The sequence below is a fragment of the Diaphorina citri genome, unplaced genomic scaffold (assembly GCF_000475195.1).
Source record: "Diaphorina citri unplaced genomic scaffold, Diaci psyllid genome assembly version 1.1 scaffold1275, whole genome shotgun sequence".
NCBI lineage: Eukaryota > Metazoa > Arthropoda > Insecta > Hemiptera > Psyllidae > Diaphorina > Diaphorina citri.
Window position 1 is genome coordinate 28,201 of NW_007378704.1, and position 17,085 is coordinate 45,285.

The 17,085-nt window shown below is 40.7% G+C and overlaps 1 protein-coding gene, 2 long non-coding RNA genes and 1 other non-coding gene across 5 annotated transcripts in view; 1 reads left to right on the top strand and 3 right to left on the bottom strand.

Moving 5' to 3' along the window:
- LOC103515092 (protein phosphatase 1G) overlaps positions 1-17,085 on the bottom strand; it is a 29,860-nt gene that overhangs the window by 6,777 nt on the left and 5,998 nt on the right. The window contains exons 3-12 of the mRNA XM_026827893.1: positions 9,042-9,242; positions 8,277-8,444; positions 7,722-8,021; positions 7,124-7,328; positions 6,633-6,649; positions 4,461-4,573; positions 3,035-3,237; positions 1,871-1,949; positions 1,542-1,685; positions 268-1,216 (exon numbers count right to left, since the gene is read on the bottom strand). Coding sequence (XP_026683694.1) covers positions 989-1,216; positions 1,542-1,685; positions 1,871-1,949; positions 3,035-3,237; positions 4,461-4,573; positions 6,633-6,649; positions 7,124-7,328; positions 7,722-8,021; positions 8,277-8,444; positions 9,042-9,242 — 1,658 coding nt within the window. The 3' untranslated portion in view covers positions 268-988. The remainder of the gene's footprint in view (positions 1-267; positions 1,217-1,541; positions 1,686-1,870; positions 1,950-3,034; positions 3,238-4,460; positions 4,574-6,632; positions 6,650-7,123; positions 7,329-7,721; positions 8,022-8,276; positions 8,445-9,041; positions 9,243-17,085) is intronic.
- Positions 5,590-6,383, bottom strand: LOC108253128. The gene is made up of 2 exons (XR_001809672.2): positions 6,319-6,383; positions 5,590-6,124 (listed from the first exon to the last, which is right to left on the bottom strand). It is a non-coding gene; the product is annotated as an uncharacterized LOC108253128 (long non-coding RNA).
- LOC113469893 lies at positions 10,805-15,285 on the bottom strand. Of its 2 annotated transcripts, none has more exons than XR_003393169.1 (2): positions 15,046-15,285; positions 10,805-11,033 (listed from the first exon to the last, which is right to left on the bottom strand). It is a non-coding gene; the product is annotated as an uncharacterized LOC113469893 (long non-coding RNA). The 2 variants fall into 2 exon arrangements; XR_003393168.1 differs by having other exon boundaries at positions 15,041-15,285.
- On the top strand, positions 13,634-13,706 carry Trnak-uuu. Its single transcript has one exon. It is a non-coding gene; the product is annotated as a tRNA-Lys (tRNA).

Below are 17,085 nucleotides of genomic sequence, written 5' to 3' on the forward strand. Positions count from 1 at the left end.
ATCATTGACGTGATGTGAAGTGATGGTAGTGTGGTTGCCCTGAACGAAATTACCTACAATATTATGGGAAACTTTGAACTAGATCTTTCTGATTCCCCATGAGTTCACGTGACGTGATGGTGGTGTTTCTACCAATAGTCTCCCAAAATTTGACGTGACACCCTACATTTTTTTATTTTTTTCTCCTCCTCTTTTCCTCAGTGTAGGTTATAGGGCCTATAGATCTCAAGGTTACAGGGTAAATTTACAACACAATCTGGGCCCAACTTACTTTCGTAAAACATACATTATACAAATCAGAAAGGATGGTCTTGTGTAACAAACACCAAGCTGATTCTGATAGAAGATGGCCGGGACAACAACTTGAGTTTAAAATTGGTTTAACTCTTCGATTAGGCCATCTGATTGGCTAAAAAGTTTGAAATTAACCGATCGTTTCTTTCTTCCTAGCCTTTTCCTATTCAAATAGGGTCGGATTTATTCAAATGGACTAAAGCGGCGTCAGAAATCAACCAATCAGATTGTTTAATCCGAGAGTTGAACTTAAACCGAGTTTAAACTTAGATTGTGGTCTCGTCCATAACAAGACCATTTTTTCCATACACAGGGCCCTAACATGGTGGAGTAACAATGTAATTATTTTAGGTTCTAATATATCGGGCAGCTCGACCCTTCAGTATATCATTCACGTGATGTGAAGTGATGGTAGTGTGGTTGCCCTGAACGAAATTACCTACAATATTATGGGAAACTTTGAACTAGATCTTTCTGCTTCCCCATGAGTTCACGTGACGTGATGGTGGTGTTTCTACCTTTAGTCTCCCAAAATTTGACGTGACACCCTACATTTTCTCCTCCTCTTTTCCTCAGTGTAGGTTATAGGGCCTATAGATCTCAAGGTTACAGGGTAAATTTACAACACAATCTGGGCCCAAACAGTTCTTCTTCGCCACATTTCTTCAGCAGGTCGCCAGAAGTCGCTACCTCCTCACACATCCGTCACTGAACTCACCTCTCCCTCTTCCGTTTTCGACTTCTTGGACGGATTGGCGGCCGCTTCAGTATCCTCTCGACTTCGCTTGGCGGACGCTACGCTGATAGGGGCGGCATTGTCGCGGCTCAGTCGTCCCGGTTCTATTTTGACGAGGACGCAGGTCATATTGTCGCAACCGGTCCCGTCCCCCAGGGAGTCCGGGGCTAGACACTTGTCAAACAGCTGGGAAGAGAGAGAAGCAAATGGAAATTTAATTTTAGAATAGACTATCTTCTTCTTTTTCTTCGCCTTTTCCCGTGTACAGACGGGGTCGGCGTTTTTCGTCAGCCTCTCAATCAGCCCCAACCAGGGTGATTGCTTTGGGCTGACATTTGGTTTTGGCCGCAAAATTTACGAGCGAATGCCCTTCGCACTCAACTTTTGCTATTTCTTTAACAAGGGGATATTCAGGCTGGTATACTCCCTGTTTAAAGTCCCCCAGCCAGACTAAGCTGGTCTACTCCCTCTTTAACGTCCCCCAGCCAGACAGTGAGAAATGTCTTCTTACCTCTTCGCAAATGTCGATCAATTTCTCCTGCTTGCCAATCCTCTCCCGTACAAAGTCCACCACCTCTTGACTGGACAGACTGTTCCAAATCCCGTCACATGCACTCACTATGAATTCGTCCTGAGCGGGAATCGAACCCGCGGCCTAGCGCTTAAAACGCAGAGCGGACCAAACCAAGCTAACTAGACTGGCGAATCTGGCGATATCTCAAATATTCACAAAGATAAACAAGTTTTTTTTTTTTTTTATCCTACAAATACTTCTTTTTCAATGTCTTCCAAGCTAACCAGGCTGTCTTGACTCTTCACTGTTGGAAAATGTCTTCTTACCTCTTCGCAAATATCGGACAATTTCTCCTGCTTCCCAATCCTCTCCCGCACAAAGTCCACCACCTCTTGACTGGGTCTTCTATAAAATAAGAGTTAAAGCACCTCATCGAAAAAAGAGCAAACTTTGCCAATTATATCCCTACTTTCTGGACCAGCTTCAATTAGACACCTTGTTCAACTTACCTGTATGTTTAGATGACGACGGTGAGGAACTAGATGTACAAGATGAAGATGATGGAGTGGCAGACTCTACTTCCATCTTACTTGATAAGGGAACACACACAACCGAATTCATACATTATTTGCCAATAATTTATTGTCTATTGACTTCGTATCGTATCGATAATAAAAATCCATATCGTATCGGATGGGAACACATCACATGTAAAAGATCCATTTGTAAAAGATCTAGGTTTAGCTTGCGCTTGGGATCAATTTAATTTGAGAAAGTATGAAGATAAATAATAAACTAAATAAATAGGTAACTCAATGAACAAAATACCGATGTTACAAAGTCAAAAGAGAACAGACTTTAAGCGCTTATTCAGGTGAAATTGGAGTCACAAAAGATCTAACCAGGTTGCGGTGACGCAGGACGTTTAAATTAGCCGAAGTCTCTACTTATATCAATATTTAGGTCGGGTTTTTACGATAAGAGCAGAAAAAAAAAAGAAAACAAGGAATAAAGGACGTTTTTCGATTGCAAATATTTCAACGGGTTACTTTCTGGTGTTCTCGTGTTGACCCAGCACCTAAATGGGAAGTATTGTGTCTCTTCTCGCCCATCTGATGAGAGGCATACTACGGGATGGACATGCTACGACACAGGCCACATGCGTCTAATGTAGCAGCGGTTTCATTGCTACGAAATAAAAACGGCGGTGGAACACTCATCTTTTAAAAAACAAAAAAAAGGAGTTTTCTTTTTGACAAATGTACGGTCCTGCTGTTATTTAGGGCTAAAAAGTACGCAGGACTGAAGCGGGACTTACCTAGAGCTCGGGACAGATTGAGGCCTCCATTCACTCGCCCACACGGTGTCACTTCACCCCCCGCCTTCACTATGCGGGACTTTTCAGCCTCGTCCTCAGGTTTATGATCCTCACAAGGAGTTTTCTTTTTGACAAATGTGCGGTCCCGCTGTTATTTAGGGCTAAAAAGTACGCAGGACTGAAGCGGGACTTACCTAGAGCTCGGGACAGATTGAGGCCCCCATTCACTCGCCCACACGGTGTCACTTCACCCCCCGCCTTCACTATGCGGGACTTTTCAGCCTCGTCCTCAGGTTTATGATCCTCACTCAGGTCCTGGGCCTTCGAGTCTCGGCACAGAACTGCCCTCGAGTCACCCGCGTTGGCAATGTATACCTGATGAGGAGAAAAGAGAATGCGTGCATGGTTAATATTTAGTAGGTACTTACTTACTTTTTTTTATTGTTATTTATTAGAGTGTTTACTAATTTATTTTGAATATTGAATAACAATTTACAATACAGAGATCTTCACCTGAGCTGAAAATAATAGTAAAGCTTCTAGCCAAGTGGTAATGTGCTTACTTGCTGTGCAGAAGGTCCCGGGTTCGTTACCCATTAAAAAAAATGGATAGAGGGAGCTGTACCAACTGAAGTCTATCATCCCGAAATCGAAAAGAGGATAGGGTAGAAGAAAGCCAGCCGGTTCCTTTCGAGATCAAACCATTTTAAAATCTGCCCCGGGCAGAAATCGAACCACTAGTCTAAAGGTAGAAACACACTACTATCACGTCACGTAAGCTCATGGGGAGTCAGAAAGATGTAGTTCAAAGCTTTCACCTAATGGGTATTGTAGGTAACTTCATTAATGATAGCCACACTGCCCGTACGTCATGTGACGTGATGGTAGTTTGTTTCTACCTTTAAATGCCAATCTATCATCCCGAAATCGAAAAGAGGATAGGGTAGAAGAAAGCCAGCCGGTTCGTTTCGAGATCAAACCATTTTAAAATCTGCCCCGGGCAGAAATTGAACCACTAGTCTAAAGGTAGAGACACACTAATATCACGTCACGTAAGCTCATGGGGAGTCAGAAAGATGTAGTTCAAAGTTTTCACCTAATAGGTATTGTAGGTAACTTCATTAATGATAGCCACACTGCCCGTACGTCATGTGACGTGATGGTAGTTTGTTTCTACCTTTAATTGCCAAATAATTCAAGTAAAGTTTCAAGGTTTTGATGAATGATTCTAGCAGCTTTAAAAGTTTAACTAACCTCATTGTCAACAAAGAGCACCACTACAGCCGTGCAGCCGCTGTCCATCCCTGGTACATCCTTGTGATCTAGCGCCTCCTTCATACGCTTCTGTATATCTTCCCGACTCAGGCCTGGAATGTGAAAACAATCCCAATCAGGGACAATAAAGTTTAGAGTGCACTCAGCCTCGTGAAGACATTTGAATAGCTACTTAAATGGAGTAGCAACCAGCGGTATTGCCAGAGTAAAGAGATCAGTGAAAATGGAAATTGACTACCAACTAAGCTAACTAGGCTGGCTAATTCGAGGAAAGTTTCAAGGGTTTGATGAATGATTCTAGCAGCTTTAAAAGTTTAACTAACCTCATTGTCAACAAAGAGCACCACTACAGCCGTGCAGCCGCTGTCCATCCCTGGTACATCCTTGTGATCTAGTGCCTCCTTCATACGCTTCTGTATATCTTCCCGACTCAGGCCTGGAATGTGAAAACAATCCCAATCAGAGACAATAAAGTTTAGAGTGCACTCGGCCTCGTGAAGACATTTGAATAGCTACTTAAATGGAGTAGCAACCAGCGGTATTGCCAGAGTAAAGAGATCAGTGAAAATGGAAATTGATTGCAAAGCCCACTTAGTATCCCCCATCAGATACTAAGAAAGACCTTGTTTAGTAGACTGCTGGGATAAAGGGACTTATCAGTCCTATTCTTAGGAAAGTAGCCTATTTTCCTTTCGTAATGTTAATGCGCATTGACATTAGGATTTTCAATCAGTGAAAATGGAAATTGATTGCAAAGCCCACTTAGTATCCCCCATCAGATACTAAGAAAGACCTTGTTTAGTTGGGATAAAGGGACTTATCAGTCCTATTCTTAGGAAAGTAGCCTATTTTCCTTTCGTAATGTTAATGCGCATTGACATTAGGATTTTCCGGCTAGGGAAATCAAGATAACAAGGCGAAAAAATATAAGAAAATCTGGAATAGGTGCAAAACGACATCGACAGGTCGCTGACGTTAGAGGCAACACCTAAAATGGGTACGTAAAAAACACCTCAAGAAAATATTCGTCAAAAACTTCATTCGTAACTAGCTAACTAAAAGGAATTTTAATTATGTTAAACATGAATGCTCGTCACAAATGTCGTTTCCCGCCTAAATGCACTACGCTAAATTTTATGACCTGACTTGGACGAGAAACACCAACCTCCAGATTCAAAGTCCACCGTGCTCACCATTATACACAAAAAGTAACTCCCAGCTTTGATCCATTCAAACAAACAGAGATTTCAGTTACAGTCAAGTTACAGAAAGTAATAAAACCATGTAAAAACACTCAAGTTAAAGTTCAAATTTTACCTTTTTACACTACGTTTTTCCTTATTTAGAAATGAAAACTGTCCCGATTTTTTTTCTTTTTTTGTGCCTGAGTGCATAAAATCGGCTTTCTCCCGAAAAATGTAAAAGGATTTTAATTTCTTCTTCTTTTCGTCTTCTTCCTCTTCATCCCCTCTAGCTCTTTCGGAACCCCCGGAATTCTCTTTCTAACAAATGGCCAAACTAATTTGGGTCAGTTGGGAACATGGGAAAGAGAGTTTAGGGGCGGACAAAAGAGACTAGAAAGCAAATAGGTTGAAAGTCAAAAGACTTATACGATGTGCTCCTCAGATTAAGGACCCTTGAAACTTACAATATGGTAGGAAATAACATATAGTAGTAGGAAATAACATAAAATAGAGACTATCATTTCCTGAGGCTAAAAAACACTGCACTTGGATAAAGTTCATTGTAGTCAATATTCAAAGGCCACGACAATGAAAAGGAAGCATCTTTTTGTGTTAAACCCTACAATAACACTGGTCACTGCTCATTTGTGACAAGCTCCTTTTTGTAGAAATTTTCCATTGACGTGACTTCTGAACAAGTACCTTAATTTTAAACTTTGGATTAGGATAAACCAGAGTGCTTCGTGCAGGTAATTGAATTTTTCTGTAGTCAACTAGTCACTTTCGGTAAAAACTCACACAACCTAATAGGTATCTACAATAACACTGGTCACTGCTCATTTGTGACGGCTCCTTTTTGTAGAAATTTTCCATTGACGTGACTTCTGAACAAGTACCTTAATTTTAAACTTTGGATTAAGATAAACCAGAGTGCTTCGTGCAGGTAATTGAATTTTTCTGTAGTCAACTAGTCACTTTCGGTAAAAACTCACACAACCTAATAGGTACACGCCTAACCCTCCCTCTTCCTTACTTTCGTAAAACATACATTATACAAATCAGAAAGGATGGTCTTGTGTAACAAACACCAAGCTGATTCTGATAGAAGATGGCCGGGACAACAACTTGAGTTTAAAATTGGTTTAATTCTTCGATTAGGCCATCTAATTGGCTAAAAAGTTTGAAATTAACCGATCGTTTTTTTCTTCCTAGCCTTTTCCTATTTAAATAGGGTCAGATTTATTCAAATGGACTAAAGCGGCGTCAGAAATCAACCAATCAGATTGTTTAATCCGAGAGTTGAACTTAAACCGAGTTTAAACTTTGAGCTGTGGAACATCAGAATACAAACATATGAAACACATTTATTGGTGAGTTAATCTAGAATCTAAATCAGCCATTTGGGCCAACCTAGTTAGCTTGGAGGGTAGTGTGTCTGCCTTGTAAACACGGGTTCGATTACCACCCGGGGCGGATTTTATCCTGAAGAGATGAGGTTCGTTCTTGGAACGGCTGGCTTTTTCCTATCCTGTCTTTCTTCTCTTTTCGATGTCGGGACAATAAGACCTTAACAATTCCAGTTCTCTCTATCAAAAACCCATTTGAAAAAATAAAAATGAAAAAGTCCATTTATTTTTGAAGTGTGGACATGTCCATTGACCTCTATATTCTGAAGCAACAAGCTCTGCTTATACAGATGGGTACAGGTACCATTTATAAAAATTCAGTATGTTCTGAGAGTTATATTGAAAAATAATAAATGGAAACTTACTTAATACATTAAATTAATTAATTATATTTACCTGGAAGCCTCATCCACATGGAAATCCTCATCCGATTCACTGCTATCATCTTCCAATGTACTCTCGAGCAAGTTCTTCGTGCCCAGTTTCCTCGGTGAGGTGCGCTGTTTCTTGCTCTCCCCGTTGGTTACTGATGCAGACTTGTCACCGTCGATGATTTCACCGTCCCCGTTGGTCACAACCAGAGGCTTGTCCTTGGCTTTACCTGATGAGAAAAAGAGGAAAAGTCCATCAGTTATTGTACTCGTCTTCTTTTTCTTCACCTCAACAAAACAACTTTTTTTTTGTTCACCCCTTACCTTGTTTTCCATTATTTCTTGAATAATGTACATACAACAATTAAAAAGAAAAATTATAGATAATTATGTCAGAAATAGTAAAGGAGGCTCTTAGTAATGCTGTGATATACACAAAAATTGTGAAGAAGCTCTCAGCTTGAACACAAATAAAACAAGATTTAGATTTAACAATAAAAAGTCATAACTTCTATAGGCTATACTCATCTGTAAAAAAAAAGTTGTGCCATACCTAGATGTTTTAAATTGAAAGTAAAATTAGGGTACCTTCAGAGAAGGTAAATATAGATGCTCGTAGTTACCTTTGACTGGTTTAACTTTAATATCACTTGATGAGATCTCCGTACTCTCTTCTCCATTCTTCTTCACCTCTCCATTTTCAACACGTTCACTGCCACCGTTCTCCTCGGATTTGGTCGAACTCACACCGCTACTGTTGGACTGAGCAGTATCGTGGGTGGCAGTCGACGTGTTGCTGGTTGTGGTGGATATCGAGGACTCGGACTTTACAGTGGTGTCAGATGATACAGTGGTGCCAGATGATTCTGTGTTGCCACTTGATGATGTTGCTTCGGATGAGGAGTCTGTGGCTGGTTTCTTTTCTGAAGGGAAGGACAAGATTAATAGAATTATGTATGTAGGTGATAATCAAGAGGCATGAGGTCAATGTCAGCATGGATGTTTTCATGAATTTTTTTCAAGAACTCGAATCTAATGTTCGTTCTCGGAACGGCCAACTTTCTCCTATCCTGTCTTCCTTCTCACTTTGATTTCGGGACATGAGCAGGATAACCAAGTGTGAAGTTTTATTATCACAACTTGTGTACAATATGAAATGCAAAGTGCAAACTTCTGGCGTGAACGGTCTTCTATATCTTGACTGGACAGACTGTTCCAAATCCCGTCGCAAGCAATCACTATGAATTCGTCCTGGGGGGTAAGGCTGATGGTTTGCACGTCGGGCAGAGCGGAGATCATCTGTTCGGACAGTGGTAGACCCGCGGTCTGCTTGTAGGAATGATCACCTGTAAGGGAACACACACAACCGAATTCATACATTATTTGCCAATAGTTTATTGTCTATTGACTTCGTATCGTATCGATAGTAAAAATCCATATCGTATCGGATGGGAACACATCACATGTAAAAGATCCATTTGTAAAAGATCTAGGTTTACCTTGCTCTTGGGATCAATTTAATTTGAGAAAGTATGAAGATAAATAATAAACTAAATAAATAGGTAACTCAATGAACAAAATACCGATTCAAAATAAGAATACATCAGGACCTTTTTTTAGTGGAACAATGCTTAGGCAAAACATGATAGTAATGATATTACATTTTCATAACCAAGCAAGGTTACTTACTAAAAACCCATAAAATACACACTGAAGACCCTGTTTAGACTGTTGTGTGCAGTTTCACCATTGTATGACATAGTGAGAATAACTAATGTTAAATCTTACATATTCTTGAGAGATCATTGCCTTCTGGTGTTTGAGTATTCTTCAGTCTTTTCTTTCTTCTGTATAATTTGGTGTGGCTGTTCTACTACCTAAAGACTTCTGGGCTTTCAACAACAAGTGTCCTGTCCATGATGAAGTAAGTCTAACTAATGTTCAAGTTACATAAGTAACTCCATTTTTGAACAATGAAACATCCTTACCTGATTCCTTCAGTCTCTGTAGGCTAGGGTTTCTATAGCGGGAAATGACTTCACTCAGAGGCATAGTGGCTTCTTCGTACAGGTTGCTAACATTCTCATCACCATCATCATCAAGAGCATCTTCATCTGTGGCAGGATAGGAGTCTTCTCCTTCATCTAAATACAAATACCAAATATTTATTTTATTTATGTACCTTGTCACCTTGATTTTATTTGCTTTTAATTTGCTGAGATGAAAGACATACTTCAAGGCAGGGAGCTGTAAATGCTTAAGTCTTTACTGTCCGAAAATCAAAGTAAAAAGGAAGACAGAATAAGCCAGCCATTCTGAGAATGCAGCTGTGAAGAATAAAATTCACCACATTGGCAGCAATCAAACCCATGACCTAGTGGTTAGAAGTTAGAAGGTAGACATGCTACCCAGGATACACATTAGGTATTTACAACACCATAGCCTCAGATTACTAAAGACGTTCTCATATGGGGTAGAGAAAAGTACACAACATTCATCATGTAGCCTTACATGCCGAACCAAATGATCAGTATGCCGAGTGAGATACTCACATACTGAGCATTGGAACGTGGCAATAATAGGGTCAAAATTTTTGTAGGCAGCTATGTAAAGTTATAGTTGATATTGTATAATGGTGGTTAATTTTACTTTGTTAATCGTTTCTTATTATTATTATCATCATAAACTTTATATTTTTCTTTTTAGCTTGGAAGGTAGCGCGGCTGCCTTGCAAGCGCTAGGTTACGAGTTCAATTACCGCCCGGGGCGGATTTTCTCCTTAAAAAAAAAGAGGTTTGACAGAGGGAACTGTAGGTAACTGCTAAGGTCAAATCGAAGAGAGAAGGAAGACAAGATAGGAGAAAGCCAGCTGTTCCGAGAACGAACATTATCCGTTCAGGATAAAATCCGCCCCGGACGGGAATTGAACCCGCGGCCTAGCGCTTACAAGGCAGACCTGCTACCAACTGAGCTATCTAGGCTGGGCAAACCAATATTCTCAATTTTACTTCACAGTCAGTCATGATCAGCGGTCCCCCATCTCATCTGGAGCCCAGCGGTTCTCAACCCGAGGACCTGACCGATTCCGTTCAACTGAGGGGCGGCATTATAATCGATGACGTCCACAGGGTTCGAGTCCTCGACCCTCAGGTTACGAAGACAAGCGAGCAACTGAAAGCGGAATGTAGCGCCTATGTCGATAGTAAGTACTAGTGGTTGACCCGTCCTTTGTACGGGATTAGCGCGGCGCGGCGTAAGAGACATGACTTTGAAGCGCCGCCATTTCGAATCAGGATGGAATGTGAAAATTTCAAGTAGCCTATGTCACCCACAGTAGGTACTGTTCTTAACAACCACAAAAAATTTCATAAAAATCGGTCGATCCGTTTTTGCGTGAAGACAGGTCTATTTCAACATGACAGATTTATTAAGTTAGGCTTGTTTTCCTTGTCAGCTCCCATGTCGTAGTGGTCACTGCGCTCGCCTTGCATGCGGAAGACCCGGGTTCGAAAAATTTGTATCATGCAAATGATTGATTCCGTGACTGGCTGTTATGGGGCCCACTCAGCCTCGTGAGGAAAAATATGTATAAATGCGCATAGCGCCCGGTGCCAGCATGGTAAGTAAACATTGGGTGCTAGGATTATTGAGATACCTAGGTAGGTATTTGGAAAATCCTACAATGCTGAAGTGAGCACCAAAGTTGTGATCGAAATAACACAAAGAAACCAATTTATTCATTTTGAAATTTTAATAAACAATGAAATACCTACTTCAGTAATAGAAAGTAATAAACAAGTAACTACCCAAAACAAGATTGTTGGTTTGAACGTTTAATGATACCACACTCGATAAAATAAGTTTGCTCAACCATCAATCATAAAAAAGAAGAATGGCCTAAATGACCTACTAAACCTAACCTAACCTAACCTAACCTATATGTACAAAAATGACAAAATAGTAAAAATAGGTACCTCCTGAATTTATGAACAAAGCCACCAAATTTAAAAAGTTTGTCCACCCTTCAAATTTACTCGGCGTGTGGCAACCTTCAAGGCTCGTTCCCATTTGTCGTGAGATACACACGATTTTTTTCCGAATGTCCTGTAGGCAGTGTGATTAAAATGAGAGTGTTCCTACTACACACGACACGATTTTTTTTCCGAACGACACAAAATGTCCTTGTAGGCAATGTAATATTTAAATGAGAGCGTTCCCACTACGCACGACACGATTTTTTTTTTCCGAACGACACAAGAGTGATGTAACCAGACACAATTGCCACAGTGAATGTATTAGGTTGCAATGGTTCACTAAGTTAAGCAACATTGTGAAAGTTCCATGCTGCTGGGGGCCTCAAGTTTGGTACCGGTACCTTGTTAGTAAGTTATCCCTAGCCCTGGGCATAAAGTTGCTTTTTTTTCTTCTACTCAAGAAAATAAATTGTTACTACAATCATGTGACAGTAATCTACATACTCTGTAAGTTGTTTATTATTTTTACCCACAGTTTAAATAGTAAAAGTAGACATAAAAAAGCTATCCACCTCAAAACCAAATCATCCCCCAATATTTCAAAAATAATAATAATCCAGGTGGTGATAAAATTACAATAAAATTTGAGAACAATACAGAGCAAGGGACAGCTGCACCCTAAAGCAAAGCATGGAGCTCACCTTTAAACAAGAATTACAAGAAATGGAGGGAAAGGCTCCCCCCTGACCTATCTCAATTTGAACCTTCTTAAACCCAGCTTCAAAGTGAAAAAAAAAAATGAATATTGGAAACAACTTTGACTGGAGTAATTTCTCCATAGACCATCTATGGAGAAATTACTCTTGTCTGCCATAATTGCACGGAAAATTGAAGCTTTTGAAGTTACATTTCAAGAGCCATGTGGAGGGGGTTATATTTTCAAGCTTTAGGTCTACCTCTTCAAGTACTTACTTAACTGCGGATGAAAAACTGGATAGAGTGGATAGGAATTTCTCATTTGAAAGAATATTTGCAAAGTTTTCTGAGCTTTTTGAAACTTACCTCTTGATAGATTCGCCAGCCTTGCATAGAACTTGCGCCACAAGTGAGATTCGAACCCTCATGATTTGTGGACTCCTTTTTCGTGATGGGCTGAGACAGGTAGGCTCCCATGGCGAAATAAACGCTTACAAACTAAACTAAAGGTACGTATCACAAAGCAGTGTATTTAAACGTTAAACTTATCACGAAATGAAATGGTTACAGGGAATTAAACGATTTTTCTTTACATGGTTTTTCTTTCGCACAAATCTTCTACTTGCCGGCCATTGAAATGAAAATCGGAATCGGTGCGAAAAAAATGGCGTTTGTTTTCGTTTCGAAGAAAAATTACAATGTTGCCGAGTTGTGCACGAGTTTAGCCGGACAAGATTGGTTCGCACGATGCTTAATTTGGAATAATAATCGGACAAAATCAAATACCTACTAGGACGTCCTTGTAGGTTTTTCTTTGACGTCATCGCTAAGTCCACCAATCAGAGTGCGTTTCGATAATGGCTGGCGGGAAGACTTATTTTTCAAATTTCGATTTTGATTTTCTCGCGCTGAGGGTATCGTAAAAAAATAAAAAAAATATTTTTGGACTGTGTGAAAGAAAATGAATATGAAAAGATAATTTATTTAGTGACTTGGAAAAAATCTTCCTTCTCTATTACAATAGTAATAAAAAGGTATAAGGGACGGACTATTGTTCATTTCTCAAATCATACGGCAAACTCTTTAAAAGCTTAAACTCGTAAGGGTTTGATGGAGGGAACTGAGATCTCATCGTCCCGAAAGCACGATGACTGGATAGGAGAAAGCTATATGTAGCCGTTCCGAAGACGAACCGTATCTGTTGATAAAGTTCGCCTCGGACGGGAGAGCTTACAATAGGTTTGTTTTGAAAATTTCCTTACACCACAAGACAAACGCCACTGATTTTGAAGCAAGAAGGCGTTGCCATGGAGATGTACAAACAAAACAAAGTAGGGAAAATTTGCGTCTTTTCAAGAGACTCTTTTGCTTCCAGTCGTAAAGTGCGGTTGACTGGGGTTCAACGAGGGTAAAACCATAAGGTAAGTACGATTTTTACGGTATATCAGTGCCAGCCTTGTTAGCTTGGTTGGTAGGGCGTCTGCCTTACTGCCTTGTAAGCGGTAGGCCGCGGGTTCGATATCCGCCCCGGGCTGGATTTCTCCTATCCTGTCTTCCTTCGCTCTCGGGACGATAAGACTTTAGCAGTTACAGTTCCCTTTATCAAACCTCTTTTTAATCCTATTAAAAAAATAAGTTCATTTCAAGGCCGGGGGCCACAAAATAAGTTCAAATTTCGTGTTTTAAACTCGGTTTTGTGGGCCCCGGTCCAATATCAGATCAGAGCGGGCACAGGTAGAGATTACGTTATTAGGTTGGTATCACTGAGATTTTTTTTTTTTTCACAACCTGATTCTGATCCACATTGAACTGAACCTATTGAACCCTGTGTTTATAAAGAGTTAGGGCGACCACGTTTAGCACGAGCCCGGATAGCTCAGTCGGTAGAGCATTAGGCTTTTAACCTAAGGGTCCTGGGTTCGAGTCCCAGTTCGGGCGAAAATTTTTGTAGGCAGCTATGTAAAGTTATAGTTGATATTGTATAATGGTGGTTAATTTTACTTTGTTAATCGTTTCTTATTATTATTATCATCATAAACTTTATATTTTTCTTTTTAGCTTGGAAGGTAGCGCGGCTGCCTTGCAAGCGCTAGGTTACGAGTTCAATTACCGCCCGGGGCGGATTTTCTCCTTAAAAAAAAAGAGGTTTGACAGAGGGAACTGTAGGTAACTGCTAAGGTCAAATCGAAGAGAGAAGGAAGACAAGATAGGAGAAAGCCAGCTGTTCCGAGAACGAACATTATCCGTTCAGGATAAAATCCGCCCCGGACGGGAATTGAACCCGCGGCCTAGCGCTTACAAGGCAGACCTGCTACCAACTGAGCTATCTAGGCTGGGCAAACCAATATTCTCAATTTTACTTCACAGTCAGTCATGATCAGCGGTCCCCCATCTCATCTGGAGCCCAGCGGTTCTCAACCCGAGGACCTGACCGATTCCGTTCAACTGAGGGGCGGCATTATAATCGATGACGTCCACAGGGTTCGAGTCCTCGACCCTCAGGTTACGAAGACAAGCGAGCAACTGAAAGCGGAATGTAGCGCCTATGTCGATAGTAAGTACTAGTGGTTGACCCGTCCTTTGTACGGGATTAGCGCGGCGCGGCGTAAGAGACATGACTTTGAAGCGCCGCCATTTCGAATCAGGATGGAATGTGAAAATTTCAAGTAGCCTATGTCACCCACAGTAGGTACTGTTCTTAACAACCACAAAAAATTTCATAAAAATCGGTCGATCCGTTTTTGCGTGAAGACAGGTCTATTTCAACATGACAGATTTATTAAGTTAGGCTTGTTTTCCTTGTCAGCTCCCATGTCGTAGTGGTCACTGCGCTCGCCTTGCATGCGGAAGACCCGGGTTCGAAAAATTTGTATCATGCAAATGATTGATTCCGTGACTGGCTGTTATGGGGCCCACTCAGCCTCGTGAGGAAAAATATGTATAAATGCGCATAGCGCCCGGTGCCAGCATGGTAAGTAAACATTGGGTGCTAGGATTATTGAGATACCTAGGTAGGTATTTGGAAAATCCTACAATGCTGAAGTGAGCACCAAAGTTGTGATCGAAATAACACAAAGAAACCAATTTATTCATTTTGAAATTTTAATAAACAATGAAATACCTACTTCAGTAATAGAAAGTAATAAACAAGTAACTACCCAAAACAAGATTGTTGGTTTGAACGTTTAATGATACCACACTCGATAAAATAAGTTTGCTCAACCATCAATCATAAAAAAGAAGAATGGCCTAAATGACCTACTAAACCTAACCTAACCTATATGTACAAAAATGACAAAATAGTAAAAATAGGTACCTCCTGAATTTATGAACAAAGCCACCAAATTTAAAAAGTTTGTCCACCCTTCAAATTTACTCGGCGTGTGGCAACCTTCAAGGCTCGTTCCCATTTGTCGTGAGATACACACGATTTTTTTCCGAATGTCCTGTAGGCAGTGTGATTAAAATGAGAGTGTTCCTACTACACACGACACGATTTTTTTTCCGAACGACACAAAATGTCCTTGTAGGCAATGTAATATTTAAATGAGAGCGTTCCCACTACGCACGACACGATTTTTTTTTTCCGAACGACACAAAATATCCCTGTAAGCAATGTAATTTAAATGACAATGTTACCATTACGCACGACACGATTTTTTTCCGAACGAGAAGTGGGAACGGACCTTTACATAAGCCGTTAATCCAGACACACATTCAAGATTCAAATGCCCATCAATATAAACTGAGAATGACCTAGAGCCGTCTCTTGGCATTTTTAAGCCAATTTTGAATCACTATGACAGCATCCTTCTTTTCTCCCGTGTTGTGCTTCAGGAAAATTGTGTCTGAAAAAAGAAAGAAAAAAAAAGTACCTGTTAAGTAGTAGTTAGTGTCTGGCTGGGGGACGTTAAACAGGGAGTAGACCAGCTTAGTCTGGCTGGAAGACTTTAAACAGGGAGTATACCAGCTAGAATTTCCCTTGCTAAAGAAATAGCAAAGGTTGAGTGCGAATCCACTCGTAAAGTTTGTAGCCAAAACCAAATCAAGAGAGAGAGTGAGAGAGAGAAAGAGAGAGAGAGAGAGAGAGAGAGAGAGAGAGAGAGAGAGAGAGAGAGAGAGAGAGAGAGAGAGAGAAAGAAAAAGAGAGACAAGATCTCCAACATGCGGCAAAAAGTACCTAGTTCTTCCTCTCTCTCTCTCTCTCGCGTTCTTTGAGAATTATTTCTCTCTCTAACGAAGCGATGTGAAGGAACAAAGTGAGTTCTAGGATTTTGACCCGCTAGGCTGCGGGTTCGATTCCTGCCCGGGGCGAACTTCATCCTACACAGACTAGGTTCGTTCTCGGAACGGTTGGCTTTCTCCTATCCAGTTCTTCTCCTCTCTCTGAAAGTTTGGAAGCCCCTGTGTTAGAAAAATATTCATACTAAACGTTTCTTAACCTTAATGTTCCTTGTTCGTAAATGAAGGAAAGAGAAGACGTATTGTTTGACATATTCTCTCCCCCTGGAAGCCTCCGTGTTAAGATGTGATGTCTGTCATCATCCTTTCACACAGCTTCCGGGTCGCCTCTTCGATACCCGGGGGGGTCTTTTTTTGAGATGCCATTCAGGTTAGTTCGCTTGAAAATTTATACCCCACCTGCCTTGTAAGCTAGAGGTAGCGAGTTCTTTTTCTGCTCGGGGAGAACTTTATCCTAAACAGATATTAAGATTCGTTCTCGGAACGGCTGACTTTCTCCTATCCTGTCTTTCTTTTCTCTTCGATTTCGGGACGATAAGACCTCAGTATTCTCCGTGGGTAGTTGGTAGGATCCCTCTGTTTTTCTCTCCAATTAGTTTAGGGTTAGATTACGTTTAGGGTTTAGGACACGGGAGGACTGGAGGACCTAAAATGACATCCTACGTATCACGGAACATATAAAGCTTTTGAACCAAAACCCCCCCCCCCCTTTTTTCTCAGTGTTTGGTAGTTAAAGGGTCGGTTTTCTATTCACATCCCTGTAGAGTATTCTCTTCCTAAGTAGCAGAGAAGACCCTTCACTCCTTTTCATTCAAGGAGTGATTCCTTTTCATTGGTGACAGTGAGAAGTGCACTTCACAAGTATATCGATCCTATATTCCTATTCAGATAACTGAACGCAGGAAGTGAGGTCAAAGTTTTAGCTCGACAGTTTTTCATTTAGTTTGATGTCTGTTCGTCTCATCATGATGATTTTTTATTTTATTTTATTTTTTTAAAAGATGAGTGTTCCACCGCCGTTTTTATTTTGTAGCAATGGAACAACTGCTACATTAGACGCTTGTGGCCTGTGTCG